This window comes from Vanellus vanellus, assembly GCF_965231255.1.
Source record: "Vanellus vanellus genome assembly, chromosome: Z".
Taxonomy (NCBI): Eukaryota; Metazoa; Chordata; class Aves; order Charadriiformes; family Charadriidae; genus Vanellus; species Vanellus vanellus.
Genome location: NC_138908.1, coordinates 59,115,110 through 59,141,640, shown reverse-complemented (window position 1 = coordinate 59,141,640; position 26,531 = coordinate 59,115,110). Strand labels below are relative to the sequence as shown.

General features: G+C 45.2%; 1 protein-coding gene across 1 annotated transcript in view; it reads left to right on the top strand.

Annotated features, from left to right (window-relative positions):
* DMRT1 (doublesex and mab-3 related transcription factor 1) overlaps positions 1-26,531 on the top strand; it is a gene marked incomplete at both ends in the record, with an annotated part of 59,932 nt that overhangs the window by 11,142 nt on the left and 22,259 nt on the right. Inside the window, 2 exons of the mRNA XM_082497445.1 lie at positions 12,575-12,858; positions 22,401-22,563. Coding sequence (XP_082353571.1) covers positions 12,575-12,858; positions 22,401-22,563 — 447 coding nt within the window. The remainder of the gene's footprint in view (positions 1-12,574; positions 12,859-22,400; positions 22,564-26,531) is intronic.

Here is a 26,531-nt window from a genome sequence, read left to right as displayed (position 1 = left end):
GTGCAAGTGTTGTTGCATGCATGCAACACTGGCAATCATGTACAAAAATGATGCACATACATGTGATTTTTGCTCGCTTGCCCAGGCCCAGTGGATGTCTATGGTGGTTCTCTACTAGTCCTGATACTAGTTTTTCCATCACATATTAGGTCGACAGAGTGAAAGAGCCCCCCTGTTGTTTCCACTTGGTCTTTTTTAGAAACCTTTTGGGTTTCTGTCATCATATAGCTTATAACCAAGCACAGACTCTAGCTAATTCCGAACATCGCCTTACTCCCTTTATTATTTTTAGTGTGAGCCATAGTGATTTTATCCCAGTCGTATTTCCTCCAAGGTCTCCTATCTCAGACACTTGTAAAGCCTTCCCTCCCTTCTAATGTTCTCTTTGATCTCTTGTTAATGACTTAAATCCCTTTACATTTAATCCACACTGAGTTTCTTTCTCCTCCTCTCAGTTTGCTTCTTTGCGCCTGCAGGTGTCTGGGCTGTTTTCCATCACTGTCTAGAAATCTGTTTTTCTTTCCTAATTTCTTTTCTCTTTCAATTTCTGCCTCTATTATTTTAAAGTTGTCTTGATTTTAAGTTTTGCTCCCGGTACACACTTTTGTAGTGTTGGATGTCTGGATGCAACAAGTTAAATATTTGTCAATTTCTTTCTCAAATCGGGTATCTCAAGATGAGTAATAACATGCGTACATAGGTATGCACGCATGGTAGTTGTACTCCTGGCTGTTATACTGAAGATTGAAAATGGCACTTGTTTCTCATGCTCCTGATTTTCTGAAGCGCTAATTGTATTGGTCCTGATCCGGTTAGCTGTCATGCATGCTAATAATTTTAGATATGTAAATAATCCTGCTTAGTTCAGTGTAAACAAATGTATGTTGGAGCGTTAAAATAGTGCCTAGCATTCAATCTTCAGATTCAAAGGCATGTTAAAAGATTTTGAATGCTTTTTCTTTACTGAAGCCATTCTGGTTTTGCCGATGAAGATTTGAATACAATCACTACAGCTGTATTATGAAGACCAAAAGTACAAGTAAAGAAAGAACAAGGGTTGCCCCCCAGTTCACATAGAAGGATCAACTGCTCTGCTCTAGTGAGCAGCAGAAGATGTTGAAGGTGGAATTTGCTGCTGTAGACATCTTATTGAGGGCCTGAAGCTTGCATTAAGTGTGGAAATAAAAGTTATTTTCTGTAGGTTTATATCTTCAGCTGTATTAGGAGGATTTTTAAGTTGCATGCTAAATGTTTGCAGCAGATCATTTTTATTAAGCGCACACTAAATGTGAACAAAATGTGCCCTCTCCAATTCTGCTGAAATCAATGGTGGTATTTCAGCTCTTCTTAGCTGGAGCTAGATTGGGGCTGTGTGTATCACAGGGAAACTTATTATGCCGAGCTGCAGCCTTCTGGCTGGGATTTCTGCTTCCTTGTTTTTTCCTCCCCATTCACATTTTCCTTTGAAAAAAATTGTTTTGTGTTAAGTTTAAAATTAACTAAATGTCTTAAATTTTTTAGTTGTATTTAGGAGTGTGCACACGCAGGGTTAACCATCATTTGACCCATTATGGGATAGTATTTCTACATGTGGAAGAGACAAAGAAATGCTCAATATTTTTTTCTGATTTTTGCTTTGAAGAAAGGCAGATGGTATTGCTGTATATGGAGATTGTGACATTCTGCTTCCATTTCCAGCAGTAGCTGAAATCAGCAGGATTGTATTACTTGCATGCAGTATTTAAAAAAAAAACACCCAAAACAACAGAAGACTTGGCTGAGGATTTCTCTGGTCCATTAATGTTGATTTCCAGTAAGGCTTTTAACACTGGGGAGATTCCTAAGGCCTGGAACAAAGCTGATGTCATGCCAGTGTTTAAGAAAAGTGAGTGTGGTAGGATGGGAGGGTACAAATCCGTCAGTGTGACATCAGTTTATGTGAAAACAGCGGAACAGTCCACAGCAGACCAAAATGTGCAGGAGGAGGAGAAATGCAAACGTTAAAGGATGCTCACGCAATATGAATTAACAGAAGTTTACGGGTAAAAGATTCTGTCAAGTTAGTAGTCTTTTATTGTCACAAAATTCTTGAGGAAGTGACACACTGATGCAATCAAATTCTGCAAAACATTTGAGTTTTGTGTCCTGTGACATCTTGATTAGGAAACTGAATTGACAGAAAATCAATATTGTATGCGTTAGATGGTTTTAAGAAGGATCCTGTCAGTCTGAAAATGTGGGTCTGAGTGGGGAATCTAATGCAGTGGTGATTCTGGCGAAGTCTGACAGGGACCTGCTCTTGGCTGTAAGCTGTGTGGTCTTCCCATTGGTATCTTGGAAGCAAGCCTGGAATCGCCACAAGTCGTCTTGGTAGGTGATGGAAAGGTGCATGGGCTACCAAGCAGTGGAGAAGACAGATGTGCACTGTGGGAGGGCTTGGCTAGATGGTTGGTCACATGCAAGCAAGAGCCGCTTGAACCCATACCAGCAGTTAAATACAGAGGAGTCTGTCCCTGAGAAACATTGTCACTGCCGGGGAGCTGGTGGCCACAAGGGTACTATGCTAAATGTTAGTGGTTCCTGGTAGGAAAGGATGACCAAGGACTGGTACAGCCCTTTCAGACAGACCTGTGATGATGGGAAGGAGGCATGGTGTCTTCTGTGCCTGAAACTGGTGAGGTTCCTGTGGGACTAGTGGGACTCCTTCCCTGGTGGCATCATACGTACAGGAGAGTGGGCTCTCAACAGATATTGGAAGGGAGATCATTGATGGCTATTAAATAAGCATACCACACCAGGCTCAGGAACACCACTAGGCCAAAAATGATCGCAGGCTGGGGGGGGGGGGGGTGAGGGAGGTTTCACGTTTGTTTGCCCTGTTTGTACTGTTCCCTAGGTTTCTCTGTATAGCTGGTGGTGGGGATAAAGCCGTGGTCTGAACCAGCACACCTGGGCTTGAACTTGGAAGGGCTCAGGCAGGAGATACAGGAATGATAAAAAGACCAGAAAACACATCCTGAGGTGAGAGATGGCAGTTTATTTTGCCCTTTAGTGACCCCCTCATCTAAGATTTAATTAATCCCCATATGATTGTTCCGAATTCCTTGTGCGTTTGCCAGACTAGACCAGCTCAAGTTGAAGTTTTCTGTGTCATTTCATGGGATGGGTTTTGATGTTGTGAACGGAAGCATCATGTGGATGCAGAATCCCATGAAAAGCTTGTGTGTTGGGTGCATCCACTGTAGGGCTCAAGCAAGATGATAGCAAACAGCCTCAGTTCTGGGACCTCACAGATTTTCTTGAATTGTGCTGTCCTTCCTGCTTAGCTTTTATCCTAGAGTGCCTCTTCCTGGTGAATGTTCTTCTTGGTAAGCTCTGCTGTCCCACTGAGGACTGGTTTATCCCTGTATAGGTGGAACTGGAAAAACTTATTCCACTTGGCTCAAATGACGACTCCAGCATAATTCCTAGAGGGAGGAAAAAAGTAATACTCATGCCTTTGGGGTGAAAATGAGTATTGTTCTGGCAGTCAAGTGAACCTGGAGAAGCAGGAGAGCATAGCCGTTGACATCTTCATGGATAAAGCCATCTCCTGCCTCCAGGACGCTGGCAGACGCTGCTGCCATTACACCTGCTCCTTGACGGTAGCGCTGGCTGAACCCACAGTCTGGCTGCTTCATCCATTGAGGGGTGTTGCAGGACACCCTGACTCTCCCCTATCTGTCAGGGAGCCACTGCAGGGAAGGTGCAGTGACTGGTTTTGTTGTTTTGGGGCGGTGGGAGGAGATGAGAAGCGTGATGGGAGTTGGCAGCTGATAAGTGCCCAGGTGAGACACAGCCGTGGTAAGAAGGTGGGGTAGATTAGTCCCTGTGAGCTTCAGTGCCAGGGGAGAGACCAGGAGCCTGCAAGAGGCTCAGAGTTGTTGGACCATGCATTTTTTCCTTCTTTTTTTTTTTTTTTCTTTTAAACATGTATTTGTGCTTTGAGAAGAAAGGCTGAGCAACTATGTTCCCCAGGTACAGTCAGAGAGGTACCTATGGGCTGCTGTGGCAATAAGCTGTTTTGGCTATGATTTATTCTCTTTAGCCTGGAGAAACAGCTGCTTTTAGCCCCCGCGTCTGATATGGCTGATAATAGATTTTTCGACCTCTCCCTCTAATAGATGTTAGTTAGAGCACAGCTGGGCATCCAGGGCTGTTGGGGCAGGCAATCCCCAACAAGGAGGAAAAAGAACCACTGGATTTGGCGTTTGAGCTCCAGATGGGGTTGTAGAGTTGTTGGCAATTGGGGGAGGGAGGAAAAAACATGCTTTTCTTGCAGGCTTCCCAGTCAAAACAACTGGGAGGACTGCAGAGGCGGTTTTCCATAGGTGAATGAGAGTAGGACAGCCCCGTACATCTCAGAAAACAGGCTTCAAGACAGGGGTACGACCACAAGCTACGCTGCTGCTCTTCGCCTGTATTTGCTGCTCATCTCGAACACAGGGTGACTCTCTCTTCCTCGTACCGCTGTTAAGGTCTCCACCTCACCATTGCTTAAGAGCAACCACAGAGCGATGGGCCAGAGGTCTGGAAACTGTGGAGAAACGCAGAGAAAGGTTTTGTCTTCACAGCAGTGGCTCGAGTAGCTCTCTCTTAGGGCCTGAATTCAGGGATGCTTTTGGGAGTCCGGGGTCTCTGTTTTTTCACTGTGCTTTTAGGGAGAAGGCAGACACACTTACCACAGAGAGTGGCAGATCTGAAAGGCCTGATTCTGCATACCTTGTGCTACAGTGAATACCCGGTCCTTGATGTTTCCTTTTATTTGTCATGATGGCAGAAGAGTATCTCAGATTTTATTGTATTTAGGAAGCTTATTTAATCACAGAGTTCAAAAGCGCCAAGATTATTTTTTACTTAAGTCTCCTAAATGATAAATTCTTAAATATCTCTTTTCAGATAGGGATGTGGGTTGAGAGTTTATGCATATAAGCACCTGAAAGAGAGGTTTTAAGATAAAGCACTTTCTCGAGTATATTGATAAAAAGAGGACAAAGGGGAGAAAAAAAAGAAAAGGATGGAGGGAGTCAGCTCTCTTGTTTTTTTGAGAGCCCTGCTTCCCTGTAGGGTCTGATTCCAGTGTCCTTACGAAGAAGACAGATGTAAGTGTGTGGACTCATAATGCAGTGAGACTTATCTGAAGGAAATGGTACTACTGAGGTGCAGGTCAGTGTCCGGTCCTTCGCTGGGAGCTTTGAGAGCAGTGGAGACAAAATCCTGTTCCTTTGCACACCCATGCCAACATCCATAAAGGACAATCCCGGTGAGTGTCATATTGGACCAGATTTGTCTCTTAAGAACCCGCATTGCAATGCCAGAAGGTGTAAGTTATGGAGGAGTGTGTTGTGTTTAAAGCCCCCTCTCTGCTTACTGAAGGAGCAGTAAATGAGCTTCTGTGTGAAGGAGTAGGGCTCAGCAGAGTTACACAGGTGTGAAAAGAAGCTGAAATGGTGAAACTGGATTCTGGGGAGGGAGATGAGAAAGAGAAAAGGTGGGACTAGCTGGGACCTTCTCCGGAGCCTGATGTTCAGGCTAAGCCCTGTGTTGCTGTTGTGTTCCTCAAATTCCCATTGAGGCACTTCAGCCTCTCCATTCCCTTCCTTCTCTTCCTGAAGAGGTTTCCTTTCCTCTTCTCATTTTAACTAAAACAGGGAGAGGGAATAGGGAAGGTGTTAGTGTGTAATATTTTGTATGGTATCACTATGTGGGGTACAAATAATAAATCACACACTACATGCTTAGAGAATTTACTGCCAGCTTTTGTATGTGCTGTGACAAGTGCTCAAAAGGTCAAAAAAGCTTCCTTAACAAATTTGATAAGATAATGCAGTGAGCTGTAACAGCATAAAGTCCTGGGGGCCATAGACCAGAATAGAAGAAATAATTATGCTTGGTAATGGGTAATTACAGATAATGGCCTTTTTTGGGGGTGGCAGAAAATACACAGCCCCACAGCCTTGCCTGGAATGAACATTGCTTAGCACATTAACTTTATAGCAAGCTGAAAGTTCAACGCTGGAACCGAAGATAATCCGCAACTTCTAATGGGAAGAGAACAGAAATACTCTTCTCAAAGGCAGAGCGACTGCAGGTTTTGTTCCTTGGGAGGCAGAGTGTCTCAGCAGAAAGTAAGTGATGGTGCCAGATTTCTTTGACATCTGAAATAGCTCTGTGATGATTGTCTGGTGGGAGAAACGTACTGTTCCAGTGTTTCTGATTATGATGTTAGGGAGTGATTTCATACCGGCCCCATTCAAGGCTACTGTCCGACCTCAAAGCCAGCTATGAATTGAACTAATGCGTTGCCAGACTTAATATTGCCAAACAAGTTAATGGGAGTGTGCTGATGCGTTGTATACTGAGCAAGGGGAAATATCAGGTGCGGATTCAGGACTCTCTTAAGGTCTGAAGGCAAGTGTTTCCTGACCGAATAATTAATATTTGATGTTTTAATGACTTAGCTGTCTCCAGCCGGAGAGGCTGACTTGCAGGAAGATATTAACACTGTGGTGATGAGAACAGTCACTCTGAATTGAAAACTACAGGAAATGTAAACTACCAGAAGCTGAACTCTGTTCACTGGGCAGTGGATATGCCATTCTGCTCCTCGAGTAAATGTGTTACTTGGGTAGTCACAGTTCTTATGCATTTCCAGCAGTGTGTCTGTGTATGTGTAGAGTCTCTGTAGGCATAAAAGAAATAAAAACTGCTAACCACAGGTGTATGTAAGAACTCACGTCAATAAATGCAGGCAGTGATATTCTCTTAACTGCCGCACTGCATAGACATAATCCCTCTTCTGAAATATACAATCAGATGGAGACTAATCGGCTGTTATGGCCACATGAATAAATTGAACTGTGCCATTGGGTGCTCCCAGACATTGAAATGTGACTGTATGTACTGTCCTGATTTTTAAAACAGTTCCTGGTGTGCATCTGTCCCAAGCTGACTAATGTTGTCCCCCAGATTCCTAAGTGTGGTCCAGTAACCATTTCCAGTAGGCAATTTGGTGCTACCACCCTGTTGTAGATGCTGAGAAAGTCTAATAGGATGGACTCTGTGCCATTTGGCCTCAGCATCAGAGGCTTGCCCAGGCATGTGTAAATTACTATTATTAGTGTATAATAAGATACATAACTGGCCCTTAACAGTACCGGTAGGAATAGGAAATACTCCATGCTTATACACATGAGTAAATGTTACAGGCAGAATTTCAGTGTTTCCATTTCTCAGTGTGTATGCTTAAAAACACATTTGCATCTGTGAGATAGAGATGATGATAGAAGTTCCTGTAAATTCCCTGGAATTTCTCCTCTGTCCTCCCAAAAAGTAAGAAGGGAAAGAATGATCTATATACTGGCTTCTGCGTTGATTTTGCCATGCATATCCGCAATTCGTGTAAATTGCCATAGCTTTATTGAAGTAAATGGTCTGAGACTGGTTTACATTAACTGAGGACTGGACCACTGTTTTTCACTGTGCTCTGCTCAGTGAAGGCAAGAGCCCCTCATAGGTTACTGAATGTATAAGACCCATATGTGTAACTGACCCCGAGAGCTCACCTTCCTTAAAAGAAAATCCCAGCCATCCTGAAATGAATTACTGGTTAACTACTATTAATATGCCATAGAGCTGGAGAGTCGTCTACAACACTGCAAGATCAATAACAGTATTTATCGTGCATCATATTGATCTTCTATGAAAGAGTGGGCCATATTTCACACCGTGTACACAGTGCAAAAAAAGTAGCATCAGTTCTCTACAGACATAGAAAAGAACTTAGAGATCCAAGGGCACAACTGCATGAAGGGATGCCATTCTCTCACTGCAAGAGCATTGCTCGCACATGGAGAGCATCTGACAGCCCTACATTGTAGATTTGGTGTTCCAAAAACTGAGCGAGAATTCTAACCACTCTTTTTTTTTGTTTGCTCTTCTAATTTCTGTTCCTTCTTGTACACATTCAGTCCCAGATTTTTAATCGTGTCCTGTTTGCAACTTCCAAAGTGTTAAAAATTTGTGGCTAGCGGCAGGGGAAAGATCCAGGAGCCCAGTTTTTCTGTGGAGAGGGTGAAGACCGCCAAGGTGTGAGCCCAGTTCCTGCCGCAGCCCTCTTGTTCTAAAGGGCAGGTGGAGGGGCAGAGTGGGAGTCTGATGGTGCAGGAGCAGTTGCCTTGTTGAGAGCTTACTTCCTCTTGAAAATTGCTCCCTTTAGAGCAATGAATCTCAGGGCTGCCCCTCATGTGCAGGTGTTGTAATGTGGCAGGCTCTGAGGCAGGGGAGGACCCTCTCCTTGCTAGCAGGGCCATTCAGCTGTGCTGCTGGGAAAAAAAACAAAACAAAACACAAAAACAACATCTGAAAGCTTTCTTAACGTGTGTATTCTCTCTTTGCTGGCAGAAAACGCAGCCACAGGCTGACGGCCTCCCTTGAGGTGGACACCTTGTTTGCTGAGCGTCCAGAGGCGAGGCTGTGGGAAGGTTCAGCCTGTAGGTAGGAGTTGAGAATTACAAGTACAGGCTGAAGACCAACCAGAGGAACCCCAGTTAGTTAAAGTTTAGTTGCAGTCATTACTTCCAATAGATCTGCCCTATTCTGCAAACGGTGGCCATGCCTGAGGGTGCTGCAGCCCAGAAGCAGCCTCCTTGCTCGCCAGCTGGCTGGCAGACTTCAGCTGGAGAGAACTTGCATGGGCAGGGCAAAAACTCTCCTGAGCATATGTTAAACATGAAATTTTCTTTGGGCAGATCTCCAAGTGCCTTCTTATCCCTAGGGCAGTTTAGCAGGGTTCTGTGGCCTTTAATTCTTCTCTCCTTGGCACTTAGCACTTCTGTGAAGGTACCCCATGTAGGTACTGGCTGGTCTGACCTGCTTCTCTTCCTGAGCTTTCATTGCTCAGAAAAAAAAAGTCAAGACTTTCAGGGCTTTCTCCATTAATAACAAAGCTCTTTCCCCTTAATGTATTTACAGTTGTGTATGTTCTGTACGTGTTGTATATGTATGATGTATGCATTAGTAGTAGGAGATTACATGATTCAGCCAGGCTGGATGGGGTAAGAGTGTAGAGCTGGACTGCAGACCTGCCCTTGACCCATTGTATGCCTGAGTTGCTGAAGACCTGCAAGAGCTCAGCTCTCCAAAGGCATCCTTCCCTCAGTCTGGCTGATTCAAGACTGCGAGTTTAGACTAACCTGTGGAGTGCTTTGACCTGATCTGACCTGACGTCCACCCACAGTCCGGATGGCACAAGGCTATGTCTTGTGTGAGGTGTCTTCCTTTGGTGAAGCACCAAATTTCCTCCAGATGCTACAGAAAAAAATGAGAGACTTGTACCAAAGCATGACATCAAAGAAAAACTAATCTCTTAATTTTGGGGGAAAGTGTGAGTTGTAGCATGTGGCAGCTTTCCTCTGCTCTTTGTGAGATGTTGCTGGTCCTTTTGTCTTCAGAAGCGTGATGTGGATCGGGATTTAGGGAAAATTAACTCTTCTAGCTGTCTTTCCATCACGGTCGTAGGAGTCCTAATTCTGTATGGAGTTGGGTGTGTCTGTCCCTTCACTTGAACTTTCCCCTTCCCCGTGGCTCCTGTTTTTTCTGCTAATCTGCTGGGGCACATCCCTGTCCTGTGGCCGGTGCTCAGAAGGGTTGTATGCCAGAGATGTTATGAGGACCATGGATTCCATAATTTGGCGTTCATAAAAGAAAAATGCCCCAGCCTGGTGATGCCTGGGGATTTGTGTATGGGTACCTGGGTGGCTGATTGAGCAGGTGACCAGCTCTACAGACTCAATATTGAGTCTTGAGAGGGCAGCTGATAGTACTTTAGAGGCTATTGGAGAGTAGAGGGGCAGCAGAAGGAAAGCAGAGGACAGTGCTGGTGAAATCATAACAGCCTTGCGCACTGAACCACCAGTGGCTTTTGTGCAGCTAGATAAAGGAAAAACAGGTGGCAGCAGGTCAACCCTTTTGCACGTCTGGTGGCAAATGATGGTAGCCTCAACCACAGATAGGTAGAAAGAGAAAAGAAAGGGCAAAAAGCATATTTTTTTCTCTTAATGCAGCAGAAGACAGCTACCACTGCTCTTTCTTCAGGAAGAAGCTGTAGCATTATCAGCCCTGGAACATCAGAGACATCAAGGATGCTTGTATGAGTTTGTGGATAGCTATGGACAGGTCTCTGTTCCAGCCTAGCCCATCTTCTGCCATGTTCGGAAGTGAGTGCATGAGATTTTTCTGAAAGTTGCAGCAAAGCCTGCTACTTTCTCCTAGTCTTCCTTTTAGCTGCTGACATCTCAGGGTGGCTCACCTTTTGTGTGTAGGTGTGAAGAGGCCTCATCTCCTGGTGCTAGTATTCTTAGCAGAAAGTATTATCCCTTCTTAAAATGCACTGCAAGTGGAAAGACACTGCAGAGCTTTCAGAAGAAATTGCGTATCTGTGCAACATAGCATAGCCCTGCCAGAAGTTCTGCGGCCAGCTGCCTTGCATATCTGTCTCGTGTGAAATCTGTATCCCAGCAGGGAAAGTGTTGGAGGATTTTGCTTTTGGCTTCTATTCTACAGCATGAAAAGCAGAACAGTGGGACCACAGCTTTATTTTGGGGAGGGGAGTCAGGCCTGTGCTGCGATTTATTGGAATTGTTGGCTTTTCAGTGCCAGTGGTCCAAGTTCAGATTTCATCAAAGACATGGACAAAAGGACTTGAAGAGAGGCCTGCCCAAAAGCAGAATAGTATCAATAATAAAATTTCATAAAAATGTGAAATTGCGAAAACTGTGAAGGGTCTTTTGTGGCATTGCAGACTTCTCTGTTCGGTGTGCAAATGTGAGAGGTATTCCCAGTGAAAAAGGCCAACTGGCTTGATTCTTGCTTGCATAGGTCTGAGGGGCAGAAAAATCAGATGCAGGAGGCATAAAACACTCTGTTTACTATATAAATGGGTACAGTTCATTGAGGTCAACAAAATCTCAGCAAGAGCTGAATGGAGGCACTGTATAATTTAGTGACCTGGAAGGACATTATCCATGATTACAGAGAGCTTTCATTACAGCTAAAGAAGTGAAACAGAATTGCATTGTAAATGGCAGTATTTGGTAAAACTGATCATTAGATCTAGCATGCAGCTAGTGTATAGTACATTGGAAGTTGTTACCATGACTCTGAGAGGCTGGTAAATGCCACCATATTAATTTTGCAGGTAAGTAACCAAGGTACAGATATACCAAGAGAAAGACGCAAAACAAACTAGGGAGTGCCTGCCTGACATCTCTCTTGGGGCTGTTATTTCACGTGTGCGTATTGTCCATGCTTCTTCATCTCCATACCGATAGCCCTCAAGAGCTCATCAGTGTGCTTTAAGCCACATCCTTTTCTGCTCCACGGTGGAGTTGGAGAACATCATGGGAAGAGCAGAGGCTCCTTGCAGGAGGGATCTTCAGGCTGCAAACATTGCAGAGGTTGGTGCAGGGCAGGGTTACAGGGATGCGAGCTAGAACCAGAGCTGCGGGATGGTGGGATTTACAGTTGAAAATGTACGTTCACCATGTGGTTAGGCTTTCTAAGGTTGTGGTGGTTTTTTGCTGTATCTGGCTCGGCCGGGTAGCTGATGCAGCATGTCAGAGAGAGCTTGGCTGAGAAACAGCACCGACAAGCACCTTCCTTTTTCATCCTTGCAAATACCTCAAGGCACTTATTGACACTGGAGTGAGGAAAATGGAGTTTAAAACATCCCCTGAGAAGCACCTCCCCATCTTAGGGAACAGCAGGAGAGGCAGACCTTTTCGAGGACAGCCTGTGGGGAGTGCAGCCGCTCTCCTCTGGTCCGGAGGCACTCCATAGCGCAGGCAGCAAGCCATGAGCAACACCTTCCTCCTCCTGCTCTTTTGCCGGTGGTGTGGGAGCTTGTTCTGCTCCATGATTCTGTAGGTAAACAGGAGCTAAATTTGAGCGCGGCGGCTGGGCAAGGATTGAGGGCCTCGTGGCTCAGAGGTGGCATGTGAGTTTCTGAGACACCTTGGCTGATTATGCGGTGCTTTCCCTGCCGCAGCTTTTCCTGGCCTTGGGGATGTTTGCCCTTTCTAGAGGCATGTTCAGAAGGTGTCCTGTCTCCTGTCACCTGCAGGACACTGGCTGGAGAGGGCTCATCCTGTAGCTGGAGTGTTTCTGCTTCCAGGGTGTTAAAAGAGACTTGGCACACTGTTAAAATTTAAAAATAATGGGGCCCTGATGTAAATCACCATCAGATCAACTGATGCTGCTTGAGGACTCAGAGTGTTGTCTTAACCTGCAGTTGGTTTTGTCTACTGTTTTGCAGTCTGTGGTGTGTGTAGGTGGTGGTCTCGGGCTCTGAGTGGACACTAGTCCACTTGAGTTTGCACAAAACATCCAGACGTGTTTCCCCTTCAGTTCCCACCTCTTCCTATTTACTAGTCTCCGTCCAGCCTTCAGGAGAAGTAGTAGCTCATCAGAAGGTGAAAGGTAATGGTCTTCATGGAGCCTCCTGTTTCATAATGGCTTGTTTTTTTTCTTTTTCCAGAGGGACGGATGCTCATTCAGGACATCCCTTCCATCCCCAGCAGAGGGCACTTGGAGAGCACGTCTGATTTGGTTGTGGACTCCACCTACTACAGCAGTTTTTACCAGCCGTCCCTGTATCCTTACTATAACAACCTGTACAACTACTCCCAGTACCAAATGGCTGTGGCCAGTGAGGCTTCCTCGAGTGAGACGGGGGGTACGGTTGTAGGGTCGGCCATGAAAAACAGCCTCCGAAGCCTCCCAGCAGCGTACATGCCAAGCCAGTCAGGAAAACAGTGGCAGGTATGATGTTACGGAAGTGTTGCACGGAAGAGTGAGGTGGACAGTAATAAGCTGTTTCTTGTGCCTGATTCTGACCTTCTGTTTGCTGGCTTCATGGCAGTGCAAAACCAGAACCAGATTCCAGGGTGGGATTAGGACCCGTGTTAGGAGAGTTAGACAAAATGGGTGGTTATCATGCAGCACAATGAAAGCAATGATACAGGTATAGGTAGGTTGCCGCAAGCACAGATAAAGGGCACCCACTCCCACTTGATTTTATCTTCTGATTTACGTCATAGTAGATTATGGGCTGTTTTCCAGAAAAAGAGTCCAACTAAATTACCAAACATAGTGTCCTGGGAGCTTCGGGTGCCATTTCTGAGAGGCTTTGCTCTTCAGGAACCTGTTTTTTTCTCTTCCACCTTTCGCATCCAAGGCTGTTGTGCAGTGGTTGGTGGCAGTCAGCTGAATGTGACAGGGCGTGTTGCTAATGGTGCGTTTTGGCAGTGTCAGCTCCAAGGCTTGCAGTTGTGGCTTGGGTAGCTGAAGTTACAGGCTGTGCCTAAGAGGTTCTCACCAGAGCTCTGTGTACTTCAATAGTTATGACATAAAGCCAGCCGAGCCCTCTCACTTTAGGACTTGATAATTGCAGCTTCCAACTCAGTACGTGTTGTAGGCTGGAAAAAGGGGAAATCTGCCAAGGCAGGGGATTTGTGGCAAAGTGCAGCCATTTCAGTGACCCTGAGGCTGTTTTGTCTTGGGCTGCAGTGGTGCTTTTCTGTCTGAGGTTGAACTCAGGAGGCTGCACCGTCTGAGTCTGCGTATGCCCATGTCCCTTGTCCACGGGCAGGAAAGAGTAGACCTCTTTTGTAGAGCATCAGGAGAAGGCAGGCTGCCTTCTGCACAGGCTCTGTTGTGAAACCACTCAACGACAAAAGATTAAATGTCCACCAAAAGCTCCTTTCTGAAGAGAACAGGTGAGTCGTCCCCTTTGCTGGCAGAATTCCTCTAGCAATTCTGGTGCAGGGACCAAGTCTGAAAGGGCATTTTAATTTCTGATACCAAAGAGCTGGAACTAAGATCGGGCTGATCACAAACACTGCAGCAGTCCATGTCACCTTCAGTGAAGCTTTCTTATCATTAGACACTTTTTTTCATGGATGGGTCCTTCTGGAAATGTGGGAGCCTCCTGGGGCAACAGCTGGCAGGTCCGTAAATTTTAAGATCATGGCTTTACAGCAGTCAGCATTTAGTACTGTTCCATGTCCCTTCTTCACCATGAGTACAGCTGTATGGGTAAAAGAGCTGACTCCCTTCCTTCTGCTGTGTGAGCCCACACCATGAGAGCTTTCTTCTCTCAGTGTGTTGATAGGCTTCTCCACAATCACCATCAAATACATGGAGGTACACCTTTTCAGTTAAATTAGGTAATAGCATCCTCTCTAGCTGCTGAACTTCATCACCAGACCGGGGGAAAATTAGTCAAGGCAAACTGGGGATAGGATTTTGTGCGTGGTAACGAGGTGAGGTGCCAATGCTTTTTTAGCTTTTTCATTTTGGTTGATTCGGTTAGTCTGGTACGTCGTAGCAGAGTACTTCAGAGAGAAAGTTACTTCTTCTGAAGCTTTTGCAGTACCTAGCTTGTAAGAGCCTACTGCAGAGCTGAAGCTTGGAGACACCATCACAATGCAAATGAGGGGCAGCAACATTCGACTTGTGAAAATAATGTTCTTGCAGGCTGCTAATCCCACACTTCACCGTTCCTCCAGCCAGTAGAGACTTCTGTGATTTTACTTGCTTGGGAAAAAGGAGAGTAAGTTACAGATATTGACTATCCTAGCACATAGTGTTTGAGGAAGAGATACATGAAGGTATGTTAAAATACATTAAACTTTGGAATGATGGTGGTGTCCTCTCAGTTCTGTTGTCATGTACTGTCATTTGAAACTAGACTGTATGTGTAAGAAGTCTTGGCCTAGAGGGTCCGTTGTCTCACTGTGAGATTTCCTGTTTCTCGTAGGACCTTTGACACCCCTTAAAGAAATAAAAGCAAAAGTGTTTTCCATGGATTTTTCTCTTGAAGCCCTGCAGAATCTGTAACTAACTTCTGCTTAAGTGCCCCTCAAATTAGTGAGATACCAAAGAGGTGGTTAAGGAAAGAAGAGGTGGTTGTTGTCAAAAAGGACCGTTTTCCTTCCACCAGCAGGCTCCAAGCACTGGGTGTTCATTCCCAGCTTGTGGAATGTATTGCGTGGTTCCATTCACCTCCATGAGAATTTAGTGATTTGCCTTGCCTAAGATTTTAATTTCTCCCAGCCGAACCTTTTGGTATCTCTCGGTGTTGTTCTGGTGAGATGTCTGTGTAGAGAGAATAGAGGTAGTGCTTTCTGCCTGCAGAAGTGACATCTCCCCAGCTTCTAAATGGGCTAAAACCAGGACCCACCTCTCCTGTTCAGCAGGGCAGAGTGTAGTTCAAGGTCAGCATCACGTAACTTACAAGCTGTTTTCTCAGGGGCTGATCTGCAAGAAGGATTGTTATTGCTGGAAGAGTTACGAATCATGGGGTTTGCATACTGTTATGGCAGCATAACATTGCACAAATAATCATAAAAAATTTTACAGTGAGAGCTAGGCTAGATAATGCTTGATGGCAGTGGGTGCAGTGATGCTGAGGTTGTAAAACACTGTGTGGCACTGAAGATGGGTTTGTTGTGAGGGGAATGAACTCTCAGCTGCTGCATGTGGTTAAGCATCGATTCTGCTCGTGGAAGGTTAGCAGCAAGGGAAGATCACCAAAATACAGTGTTAAATGGAGAAGGATGAATGAGTTTCTCTGTCACTCATGGTGAGGAGCTACAGGAGATTTTCAAAGCGTGATCCACAAGGAGGAATCGGACCTTGCTCACACCTACAGGGAGTTTTGCTGGCAGACTTAATGCAGGCTGATTCTCTCCAAAGGAAACAAGTAGCTATGTCTACACTAGGGATTTTTGTTGGACTGCCTATACTTGACTGGGTTTAATTTTTACATGCATGGGCTTTCTTAAATAGTCTTCCAGTACAAGCGAGTCTGCTCATGTGACTGGTAGTGCTTATAAGTGTTTTGACCAAGGTTTTATGGTTTTGCTTCTTTATCAAAATGATAGGTATGCAATGCCCACTGTGACCAAATCAGGGCAGTTTGCTAAGCTGTGGGCCCACAGGAGGGTTTCTTTGTTGGTATAAGCCGTCGGTGCGCTCACTGTAAGGTATCCTAGTTTCAGCAGTGTAGACAAGACTCCTGCCTTTTCCAGGCTCCGGTGGTGGAGGCTGGCTTGTCCTGGAACAACTGTAACCACGCAAGGAGAATTGCATACTTAAAGATAACTTCTGGATGCAGACAAGGCCTTGAGCAGCCCAGCTGTCTGCTGTTTCAGAATTTAGGGAGCAAGGGAGAAAAGCCAGGGAGGAAACATGTGAGTGTGTGTGGGATGGGATGAGGATTAATGCATCATTGAGCCTTGGCAAATAAACTGAATCACTGAATCTTTAATGTAGATTAATGTCAGATTTCATTAGTCTTTGTTCTTTGCAGAGGCTCGCGTACTTGAGTGGATTTGTAGAGGTGCAATTTTTTTCGGTATTTCTGTGTAGGTTTTGTTCATTTGTATACAGTTATCTCAGAAGCTGTATCCATCATTATTTGATAGGCATAATGAAGATGATAGTTGTGGTCCAGACCCCTTCAGTCATTTATATTCTGCTGCTTTTGCCAGCTCTAAGGCAGATAATCAGGTATGTCTGGTGTTGTGCCTGAAAAAAAGACAAGCTTAGGTCGGAGAGGAAACATAGCAGATGTGGTGGTGACCATGCATCTCCTTTCACTCCAGTTCTGTGTGAGCATCTGGACCCTCCCTTGAAGCTCTCATAATTGTTCATTACACTGGCAATTTATGTGCATTCAATCCAATTAACAGTTGAATGAGTTTGCCAATGTTAGTACTGCAAGTCAGAGCATGTTGGTATACAGTGGAAGTTGGTGCTTCTGAAACTGGTCTCATTGCGACCGGCTTAGGGACAGCAACTGGAAAATGATGGGGTGACCGCGGTCTTTTCTACCACAACAAAAGTAAAACCTGGATGGACACGTCTGAATGTAATCAAGTGTAATTTTCCAGGCTGGCAATGAAACTGCTGGCGTGTGACCCACAGCATAAGGATAATCGGGACTCCTTGTGAGTCGTCATCCTCCCCCAAAAGTGTTAGAACTCTTCTGGTTCCTACAGCCCTACCATTAAAAATCTGCAAAATGCAGAATGTGCCCCCACGTCTGGGGACCAGTGGCTGCGTTTCCTTTGTTACTCTAACTCCAGGGATCCTGCTCTGGAGAAAGGTTAAGGCTGGTCAGGAGGTTTTGGATAAATTAAAATTTCAGAATTTCATGTAATTTCTGTTTCATGCTCCAAGGGGGGTTTGCTCTTTCTTTCTGTCTTTCTTTCTATGCAGCTTGGCAAACCAGTATTCTCACTTCCAAACCCTCAACTTTTTGTTCTTTCCTGAAGCCAGTTTAGAGCAAAAACCTGAAATAAGTATTGGTGAGAGTCAGACTGAGAAATTTTAACTAATTTTCTAATATGGGAATTACATTTGCCATTTGGAAGTGAATATTTAACATTGCTGAGGTAGGAAGCTGGTTTTTAAGAATTTCTTAAAAAGTAGCAAACATACAAAACTGTCTTTTACTAAATCCAGAAAAGTGTGGCCATGATGGGCCAGCTAACAGTTTGAACTCTTAAGAATAACTGCTTGCTAGTGAAAAAGATTGCTCTTTTCAACTTCCACAACCTGTTTCTAGTTTCTGGCACAGTTTTCCTCCAGTAGTTTCTCCTCCAATAAGCCTGGCCTTCTTACAGAAATGTGCAGTCTAACTCTCCAGAAGTAGGTGTAAAATGTGTAAAATATATGTGTGGCTCTGTGTGTGTTTGTGTGCAAATACATACACATTGTGCAAGTCACCCGACACAATCCCAATTTTATGTGTAAGCAGTGTATTATATACTGTATTCATAACATACCCTTCACACTACAGATTTATGCTAAAAGTATCCTAATGTTTCTGACAGCTCATGTGTGACATGAATGCAATCCATATTTCTTGGAGGAGCTAATCTAAGCGGTTTATTTTCCGATACTGCTGATAGGGCTATATCTCTAGGTGTCACCGCAGTTGAGATTCTGATGGTAACATATTGTTTATGGGTCACTGCCTTTGTCTAAAAGAATAGGTTGGAACAGAATAGCAAAGGTTAATTAAGTTTGTCTATCAAGGAGGGACAGATATAGATGTCTCTTGTATTTTCAGTGCTAGAATCAAAGTCAAGGCAGGGTATCATAGACTCGTTTTTCCCTCGTGCTGGAAAATATGCTTAGCTGGTTTTAGGAATGAAACAAAGCCACCTCGGGCAGCACGAGTGCAGCAGTAGTTGTGAGGGGTCAGCTCATCGGCAGTAGCGTTGCAATATGGGAGAGTTGCTTCAGCCCTGCTTTACAGCTGGGGAAACTGAGGCAGGGAAGTGTTAAATAACTTGCCCGTGGTCACACAGCACACAGGTGAAAGAGCAGAGATTCCTGATGTCTGGATTTCCACTCTGGTGCCAACCAGGTTGGCAGCGAGACTATGTGCTGAGAGAGAGTGGTGGCTGTTTACAGGAAGAAAAGCGCACCTCTGCCCATCTTCTGATGGCAGCACAGTTCCACATATTTGCACATGTATTGAGGGTCTGGTAGGACACGCTTTTAGCCTGTGAAAGTACGAGTTCTTCTGTTATAAATTAAAGCAATGCTCATAAGGTGATTTTTCTACCATCTGCACCCTCTGTGTGCAGAAAAAGGCCAACAGGCACCAAAGTTTCATCCGTGATAAGTAGTAAATTGCTCTTAAAAAAAAAAATTTAATGTGCCATCCCAGGGAATCCTGAACTCGAAAAAGACACTGACGTCCCCTCTGCTGTTCTGAAAAAGGGCAGTCTCCCCTGGGAAACAGACATCTGTGCTCTGCACAGACTCCCTCAACAAAACCCAGGCTGCCTCTGCCCTGGAATTACAGATTGGCAATACAAACTGTCCAAAAGCTCAGTCCGAAGACCGTGTTGAATCTGCACATCCACAAAGCTCAACAGCTTTAGAAGTACTGCGGGAAAAAAAGTTAGCAAACTCTTCTCTGCCTGCTGTTTCACACACATCATCTTCCTTCCCTTGGTGGGGCAGCATCTGCGGTCCTCATATCTCCACCTCTCCCTTCTGCAAGTGCACACGTACACGCCTGCAATAGAGAAAAGGGCGCCTGCGAGAGACAGCACTATTTCAACTGTACCAAAATGGGGAGATCAACTCCCCAGCACCGAAATGACCACGTGTATGTTTCCTCTCCCTGTAGAGTGGATGCAGTGACCTGTTTCCCTTCAAACCTTTTCTTAGGGTTTTTCCTCCGTTTCTTAAAAAAACAGCTCACCTAAAATCTCTGGATGCAATGAATTATTACCGCTATTATTATTAGTGTGTGGTAGCTGGCTAGCAAGAGACATGTTTTATAATCTTATTACCCACACCACGTCTATGAACCACAGTTCGACCAACAGCCAAAGACTTGGCTCTGCAAAGAATATGCTGTGTATTAATCGCTGAAGAAAATCTAAAAGCTTTTGGGTTTGTTTTATTAAACTGTTTAGAATACACACCGCAGTAAATCTGAACCATAAGGTTTCCTTTTTATAGTGCTTAGCAATCCTATTTTACAGTAACAATAAAAAAACAACCAGTCATAAAAATTGTTGACCTTAGCGCTGCATTAAAAAGGGGGCTCAGGGGATCATTACCCCATGAGAAAGGGCATTTGCTCCTGCAGCTCTGGAGACTCCTTCCACATTTTTGGGTGCCAGAAAGGGTGACAAAAACAGGCCTGGGGAGGCCCTGGAATATTCAGGTTATTTCTAATCCGGGGCAGTCCGGCCTTCCAAATGCTGCAGCCAGGTAGCAGGTTCAGGATCTTTCCCTGGGTCCTGTCCTGGGGGAATGCTGGGGCTATGCAGGCATCGCCTGCCCCTTTGGTGTCTCCTCCTGCCTCCCTCGCCCCTTCCAGCCCTACAGCGAGGCCAAGACAAGCATAGGGCTGGGACAGTCCCACAAGCCACTCTGGTCTATATCACTGCAGGATACGCGCCATAAGAACAAAGCATGTTTTGGGGTGAGGGAGTGCTGTGGAAGGGAAGGACACGCACTTGCTCTCTGCGGAGAGCAAGTTGAGCTCCCGAGTGGAACACCTGAGTTGCTCACTTACAGTGCATCCCCACACAGTGGAAATTCTTCCCCTGCTCCCTTGTAAAGCCAATAGAGGGAATCAAGAGGCAGCTACAGCTCATCCCCAAACAGGCAAGCTGGAAGCAGGATTTGTCCGTTGCTGAGCACAACAGTCAGTGCAGCCCTACAGCAGTGCCCAACAGTGACAGAGTATGCAGCAAAAGCCAGGGAAGCATCAAGAAAATGCTCTTGCATCAATTCAGACCACCCATGCAAAAAAACTTTCCCAACAGCTGGTGGAAGAGCAATGTAAAGCCCAGCGCCTCCTGCCACGCTCCTGGCATCATCTGCATAACCTCTACACATCTTCTTCATGGAGGAAGAGCCGAGGAGAGGAGGTGGCCAAACCAAAGACAGAAGAGAGGCAAGGCAGACACAAGTAGTGGCTCACTCCTCCTTCCAGCCTCAAAGACTAGAAAATGGTCCTGCCCTTCCCAGATGATTTATTCAGGCAAAACATCACCTGGGTAGTTCTTTTATTTGCAGAAGCTGCCAACCGCAAGGTCCCTGCGAGCAAGCCAGCATTACTCTTAGCAGCACCGTCACATTTTGCAGCTGATCCTGACTATGGGGCTTATTCCCACCTAGGAGGAGGCTGCGGATGCTAATCCTGGGTGACAAGGGCTGCAAAAAATTCAGAGCAAGAGAAGCAATCAAAGTACTGTCCTTTGGCTCTGCCACTGGTGTGCCACCTGATCTTGGCCAAATCACTTCACCCAGGCTTTCCATCTACCTCACCCACAGCTGCCTTAAAACAAAACCAGTAACTATGGAAACACCAGAGAAACACTAAGTTTTAACATAACCTCCTCATTCCGCCTTGATCTAAAAAATAAAGCCAGCTTCAGGGGGCATCAAACTGCATTTACGTGTTTTGTTTGTGAACAACAGAATTCACAGGTTATTTTTTTGGCCTGAGGCGAGAAGGCATCCAGAGGGCATCAGCAGAATTTTATGCAACTCAGGCCACGTTATTTCCAGCTAAGTGTACTAAAATGAATATCCAATTACTAAGGGGGGGACCCTTGGAAGACAAGGAGTGACTGCATTCTGGCGGCTTTGCTGGGAGGTGCCAGTGGCTCCTTCTGCCAGGACCAGAACCTGGCGGGGGTCTACTGGTGCGGAGTGGCCATCTGGGACAGCTGGTTCACCCCCTGCCTCTGCTGCTCGCTGGGTGTGAGCATTGCAGCCGGGGAAGGGTCGAGGAGCGGGGCTCCACGCGTGGCTAGCTGGGACTGGAGGGGACCACAATGCAGCAGGTAGAGCTCCTCAAACCAAGGTGAGACATGGCTGAAAAGGCTGTCAGGCACTTCTGCTTGTGAAGACGATGTCTGATGGCATAGCTGGGGACGTGCATTTCTGTTGGCGTTGATGCCTTTAATACCTGATGCAAAACTTCTCTTCCTGGACACCAGGTGATGTTACCCGTCCTGCTGAAGGTCCTAATCCTGTGAAGTGTTTGTCTGCATTTTTTGGAGCACTGTGGCCACGTTAGATTGTAGGGCTTTGGAACAAATAATAGTAGGTGGTGGTTCTTTCGGAAAACAAAAATTTTAAAAAAGCGTTACTGCCTCTCTGAGGAGGTCAGTTTGGATGGTTTCAGGGCATTGGAGTAGGATAAACTTTGATTTCTGAGTGCTGCCAACTTCGCTGAAGGCTGTGGGAGGGAGAAGGGGTTGTCTGGTGGACACCGTGCTGACACAGCAGACCTGCTGGCTGGTGTCCAGCTGTGGCTCCTCTACAGGCTTCCCGTGTAGTCTGTCCGCAACTTGGTTTCTTGGGGTAAATCAGGAGAATATTCTTCCATATTACTGGGTTGTAAAAGCATAGCGTTTGTGTGCATGTGTCACTGCTCAGATACCATGGAGCGTGTCCCGAGTGAGTCAGGTCTGTAGGACTGTCCTTCTTAGCCACCCTGTAGGTCCCCTGGCAGAGCAGTTACCACCAGTCTGAGATGGGTTAGTCTCTGGGGGGGGTGTAGGGACTGGATGGACACTTTACCCCTGACGCTGGTCAGATGCATGCAGTTGAAGGGGTCTGGAAAGCTTGCCGTGCTGTTCTCTGTGCCGTAAGTGGAGAACTTGCCAGGAAACTCCTTGCAGTGAAGGGTACGTGCTTGTGTGCCAGACGTGGCTTCACCTGGGGTAGCATAAACCGGCCACAGGGAGGCCAGGCTGGATCCGGAGCTCAGCTTTCACAGGCTGCTGTTGCACTTCTCTCTCTGACAGGTGAAGGGCATGGAGGGCCGCCACGCCGTCAGCTCCCAGTACCGCATGTGCTCCTACTACCCACCCGCTTCCTACCTGGGGCAGGGGGTTGGCGCTCCCACCTGCCTCCCCCAAATCCTGACCTCTGAGGACATCCCCTCCTACTCAGAGTCGAAAGCGAGAGGTAAGTGGGTGGACACTGGGGTGTCTGGGACCGCCTTGCCTTGGGGCAGGCACCCAGGAGGTATGGGTTGCTGTTGGGAAGGAACCCTGGCATCGGAAAGTAGGTGTTTACAAGATGATGGCTGTTTTTTGGAAGGCTTGTCCTGGGGTGGCAGTGTAGGGCTGCTGCTGTGCAGTAGTGCAGGCTCATACTCCAGAAGTCTCGTGGTTCAGGAGCACAGTTAGCCATACCTTTCTGCTCCAGTGCGTGTCTCTATGTTGTACAAAGGGTCACTTGAGGTGCCGTCATCGGTGCTCATCACCTGGCTCCCTCACAGGAACAAAAAATTATCTTGGCCCTGACCACAGAATTATCTTTCCTGTATTCTCAGAAATACTGTCTGTGTTTTTTTCCACAAGCCTCCCACTTATGCTTTGCTGTCCTTTCTGAACCGTGTGCAGGAACTATTCCTCCATCACAGCCATGTTGTGAAGTCCTTTGCAGACTTGCTTTCTTGTTTGCTTTCAAACTCATCACACCACGTTACTTTATTTACAAGTACTGCAGATACATTCTTCTTTTCCTATCCAGTGTTTCTTGGGTCTCCTAAGGATTGCTATAATCTGCAGTAATTTCCAGGAACGCGTTGGTGAATTTACCCTGTGGTTTTGACGTTTCTCTCGCTTCCTTATTCACTTGCTCTGGTAGCAGGTGGAGTGCACATACAGGTGTTAACATGGCCCTCCTGGAGTGGACCAATTCCACTGAGCTGCTTTGCTGTCCCTGGAACAGGACAGTAACCAATGTTAGAAAACAAGAAGAGAAACAGAGAAAGAGTAGTGTGATCCTGCTTTGTACGTCCAAAATCCTCACACTCCTACAGCATTCAAAGGTGTCCTGAGCTGTTAATTGCCTCTGAACCATCGCTCCAGTTACAAGCAGTAGACATGCACTCTGTGAATTGAGCTAACCCTTCCATAAGCTTTTCACACTTTTTGTCTCTCTGTAGCAATCAGTGAATTTGGCAGTTGAACTTTTTGTCATCTGTAGCAAGTATTTCTTTTTGTTTACTTTACACCTGCCAAATTTTTGTGTGTTTTTTTTAGGTTTGCACAGAGTCACACCACTGGCAACAGCATCCACCCTCATTTGCTTCTTCTGATGCACCTATACGTTGAAATTAATCTTCTTCTCTTTATATCTGATGGAAGTATGTATGTTGCATAGGTTCCATAATTGTTTTCAGTCATGGACTTTCTGTGGCTGATGTCCTGGTGTCTGTTGCATTTGCGTTGTGGTGAAGACTATGGTGGTTGTGTCATGACAGGACCTTAAGGACTTAAATGAAGGTTTGGAAGGTGAGGTGTGTATAAAGTCATACCTGTGGCTGGTGTAAATCAGCACTGAGCCCTTGAATTCGGTAACTCCAGGGTGCTTCATGCTAAGGAGGTGGCTGCTCTTTCAGAGCGGCTGTTTTCTGTAAGTCTTCCAACTAATTGTGGCCTATCAGATAGATGAAGAAACAACACATGGTGTGATGAAACCTTAGACTTTTCCTCCTTCTCCAGTAGTTCTAAATGGCCTAGAGAAATCAGTGATCCGTGGTTCATTCTCCTGCTCTTTTCTTCAGTTTTATTTTCTTCCCTCTTCTCTGACCACCACTGAACAGTGACGTCTTCCTTTCTGCTCATTGGTTGGAGAAGCAGTTGGCTTTATGCTCAACTGCAGTTGACACTTTTTCTTGCATCCATCACTACTAACTCACTAAGAAGTCTTACCAGTCGAGTGTTCTTACAAATAGACAAAAGACCTTATACCCTTTGTTCCCAAATGCACTTCAGTAATTTTTCATCACTCCAGAAAAAAGTTGTGCGTAATGTGCCACTGATTTTTAAACTGCATAAATACTGTATTTTCAATAATCCCTGACTGCTTCTCCAGACAGTATTCCACACACAGATATTGTTCCCTAAGTTACACCATCAATCAGAAACCGACAAGCAGTGAGATGTAATTTACTGAGATCAAACAGCATTTTCCAGACTCTGAAGAAGTGTTTTTCCATAGCAGGGAGCTAGTGGGTGAAAGAGGCACCAATATTTTTGTGAGAAACTTGAACATGTGGGCAGGACCGTACCCATTTAGTGGGCTGCTTAGAAGCATCTTTTTCGTTATGCGTGTTCTTGGAGGAGATGACTGCTTTTACTTTTTCCATCTACAGACAAAACGATACTCTTAGGCTGTTAGTGGATGATTTACACTCCCATGACATTTTTCTTCTGGTGCTTTTCACAGTTCCTCAGAAGGTTTGAGGTTTTTTGCCTCTTTATTGTCATCTGTGTGGGTGCTGAGTCAGCCAGTAGGCTATGAGTGGTGGACCCTGCCTGTCCATTCCCCTGAAGTACTGACTGCCCGTGCCGCACGTGCAGTCTCATACAAAAGACACGTTCTTATGCATTTCTTCATTGCTTATTGGGCTGAACTTTCTGTACAATGCCTGACTGCTTTGTATGAAGCCTGGTGACGTGTTTCTGCAGGGTTAGGGGTTGCCACTTACTAAAGACAGCACTAGTGCATGTTTTAAATAAAAAAATTCATATTTTACTCCTTCCTTTTTTGCGGTTGAAGGGGTAACCATTCTGAGACTTGTTTTCTTTCTAAGAATACATGTTCATAGATTTTAGGTCTAGAAGGGAACATTAAGATCATCTAATCTTACTTGCTATATAATGCAGACTGTAAAACTTCACTTAATAACTCCTGGAGCAAGCCCATAACTAATTTTTTAAAGATCTGTGTGAAGACTTACGTATTGTTAATCCAGAAATTTCACAGGAAGGTAACAGTGCGTATAGAAGAGCAACAGGTCAAAGTAAAAAACTCATTTTGCAGCCAAATTTTCAAAACATTGGAAACACGTATCTTTAACAAAAATAGTTATTAAATTCCCAAGCACAAATCTGAGATGGTCTTACAACTCATGCAGTCTGTCACCCACAATTCAGTTGTAACTTCAGCTTTATAGAAATTTTGCCAGTTCATATATTATCTCTGTTAGTATTTCAGTCAGACTATTTCATTAATTTTGTTCTGCTAAGTTAACTGCCTGCTTAGACAAGTTATATGGACAGGGAGGAGAGATGAGCTAGCAGACCACTGATTTACACTTTCTATGTTTTTATGAATGATGCGAAGTTCTCAGCAAGCTTCTGACATTTGTACATGAGGTCATACCAGTGTGTTGCATATAGCAGTGGACTGACATTTTCTGAATAGCAAAACACCATCAGTCAACATCCTTGCAATTTGAAGAGGTTCTAAGTAAAATGGTTTTGCTTCCAACTAAGCACAGCTGCTGCCCTTCCAGCTGAAACTGGAAAAAAATGGGGAGAAAAAGAAGATAAAATGGGGAGAAAAAGAAGATAAACCAGTGAGAAATGGCAAAAGGGTGTTTTCAGAGCGCCCTCTCAAATCACCAGGTTGTGAGTTTTATATAATAATTGCTAGGTAGGAGAGGGATTTTGTACTCTGTACTTTCAAAAGATTTTTCCTCTCCTTTTTCTGCAAGAGCAATGAGAGGAAAAAATGCATGAATGTGTGAGAGGTTGTCCCTGTCCATGCAAAGCATACTTTGAAACATGTCTTTTTTTTGGAAGCTGAGAGATCCTTATGCAAGAAGTGGAGGAATTAGAATGGGTCACAACAGGGTATTTCATCTGCAAAAGTTGAGTGCCTTATTCCCATTGATTTCTGTGGGGCAGTTGCTTTTTTTTTTTTTTTTCTTAAATGAGGCTTTTTCAGGATTGGATCACTGCCCAGAGCTGGATGACACCTTCCACTGATTTTCAATCAGCCCCTCCTACACTTAGATTTATGAAATACCTGCAGAAGACCTTGGTTTGAGAGAGCAGGAACGCACGTGCTTGGATAAGGACTGGGTGCCTCACTCTGGGTCCTGTTTCCACTGAGTAGAAGTTGAGTATTTCCTT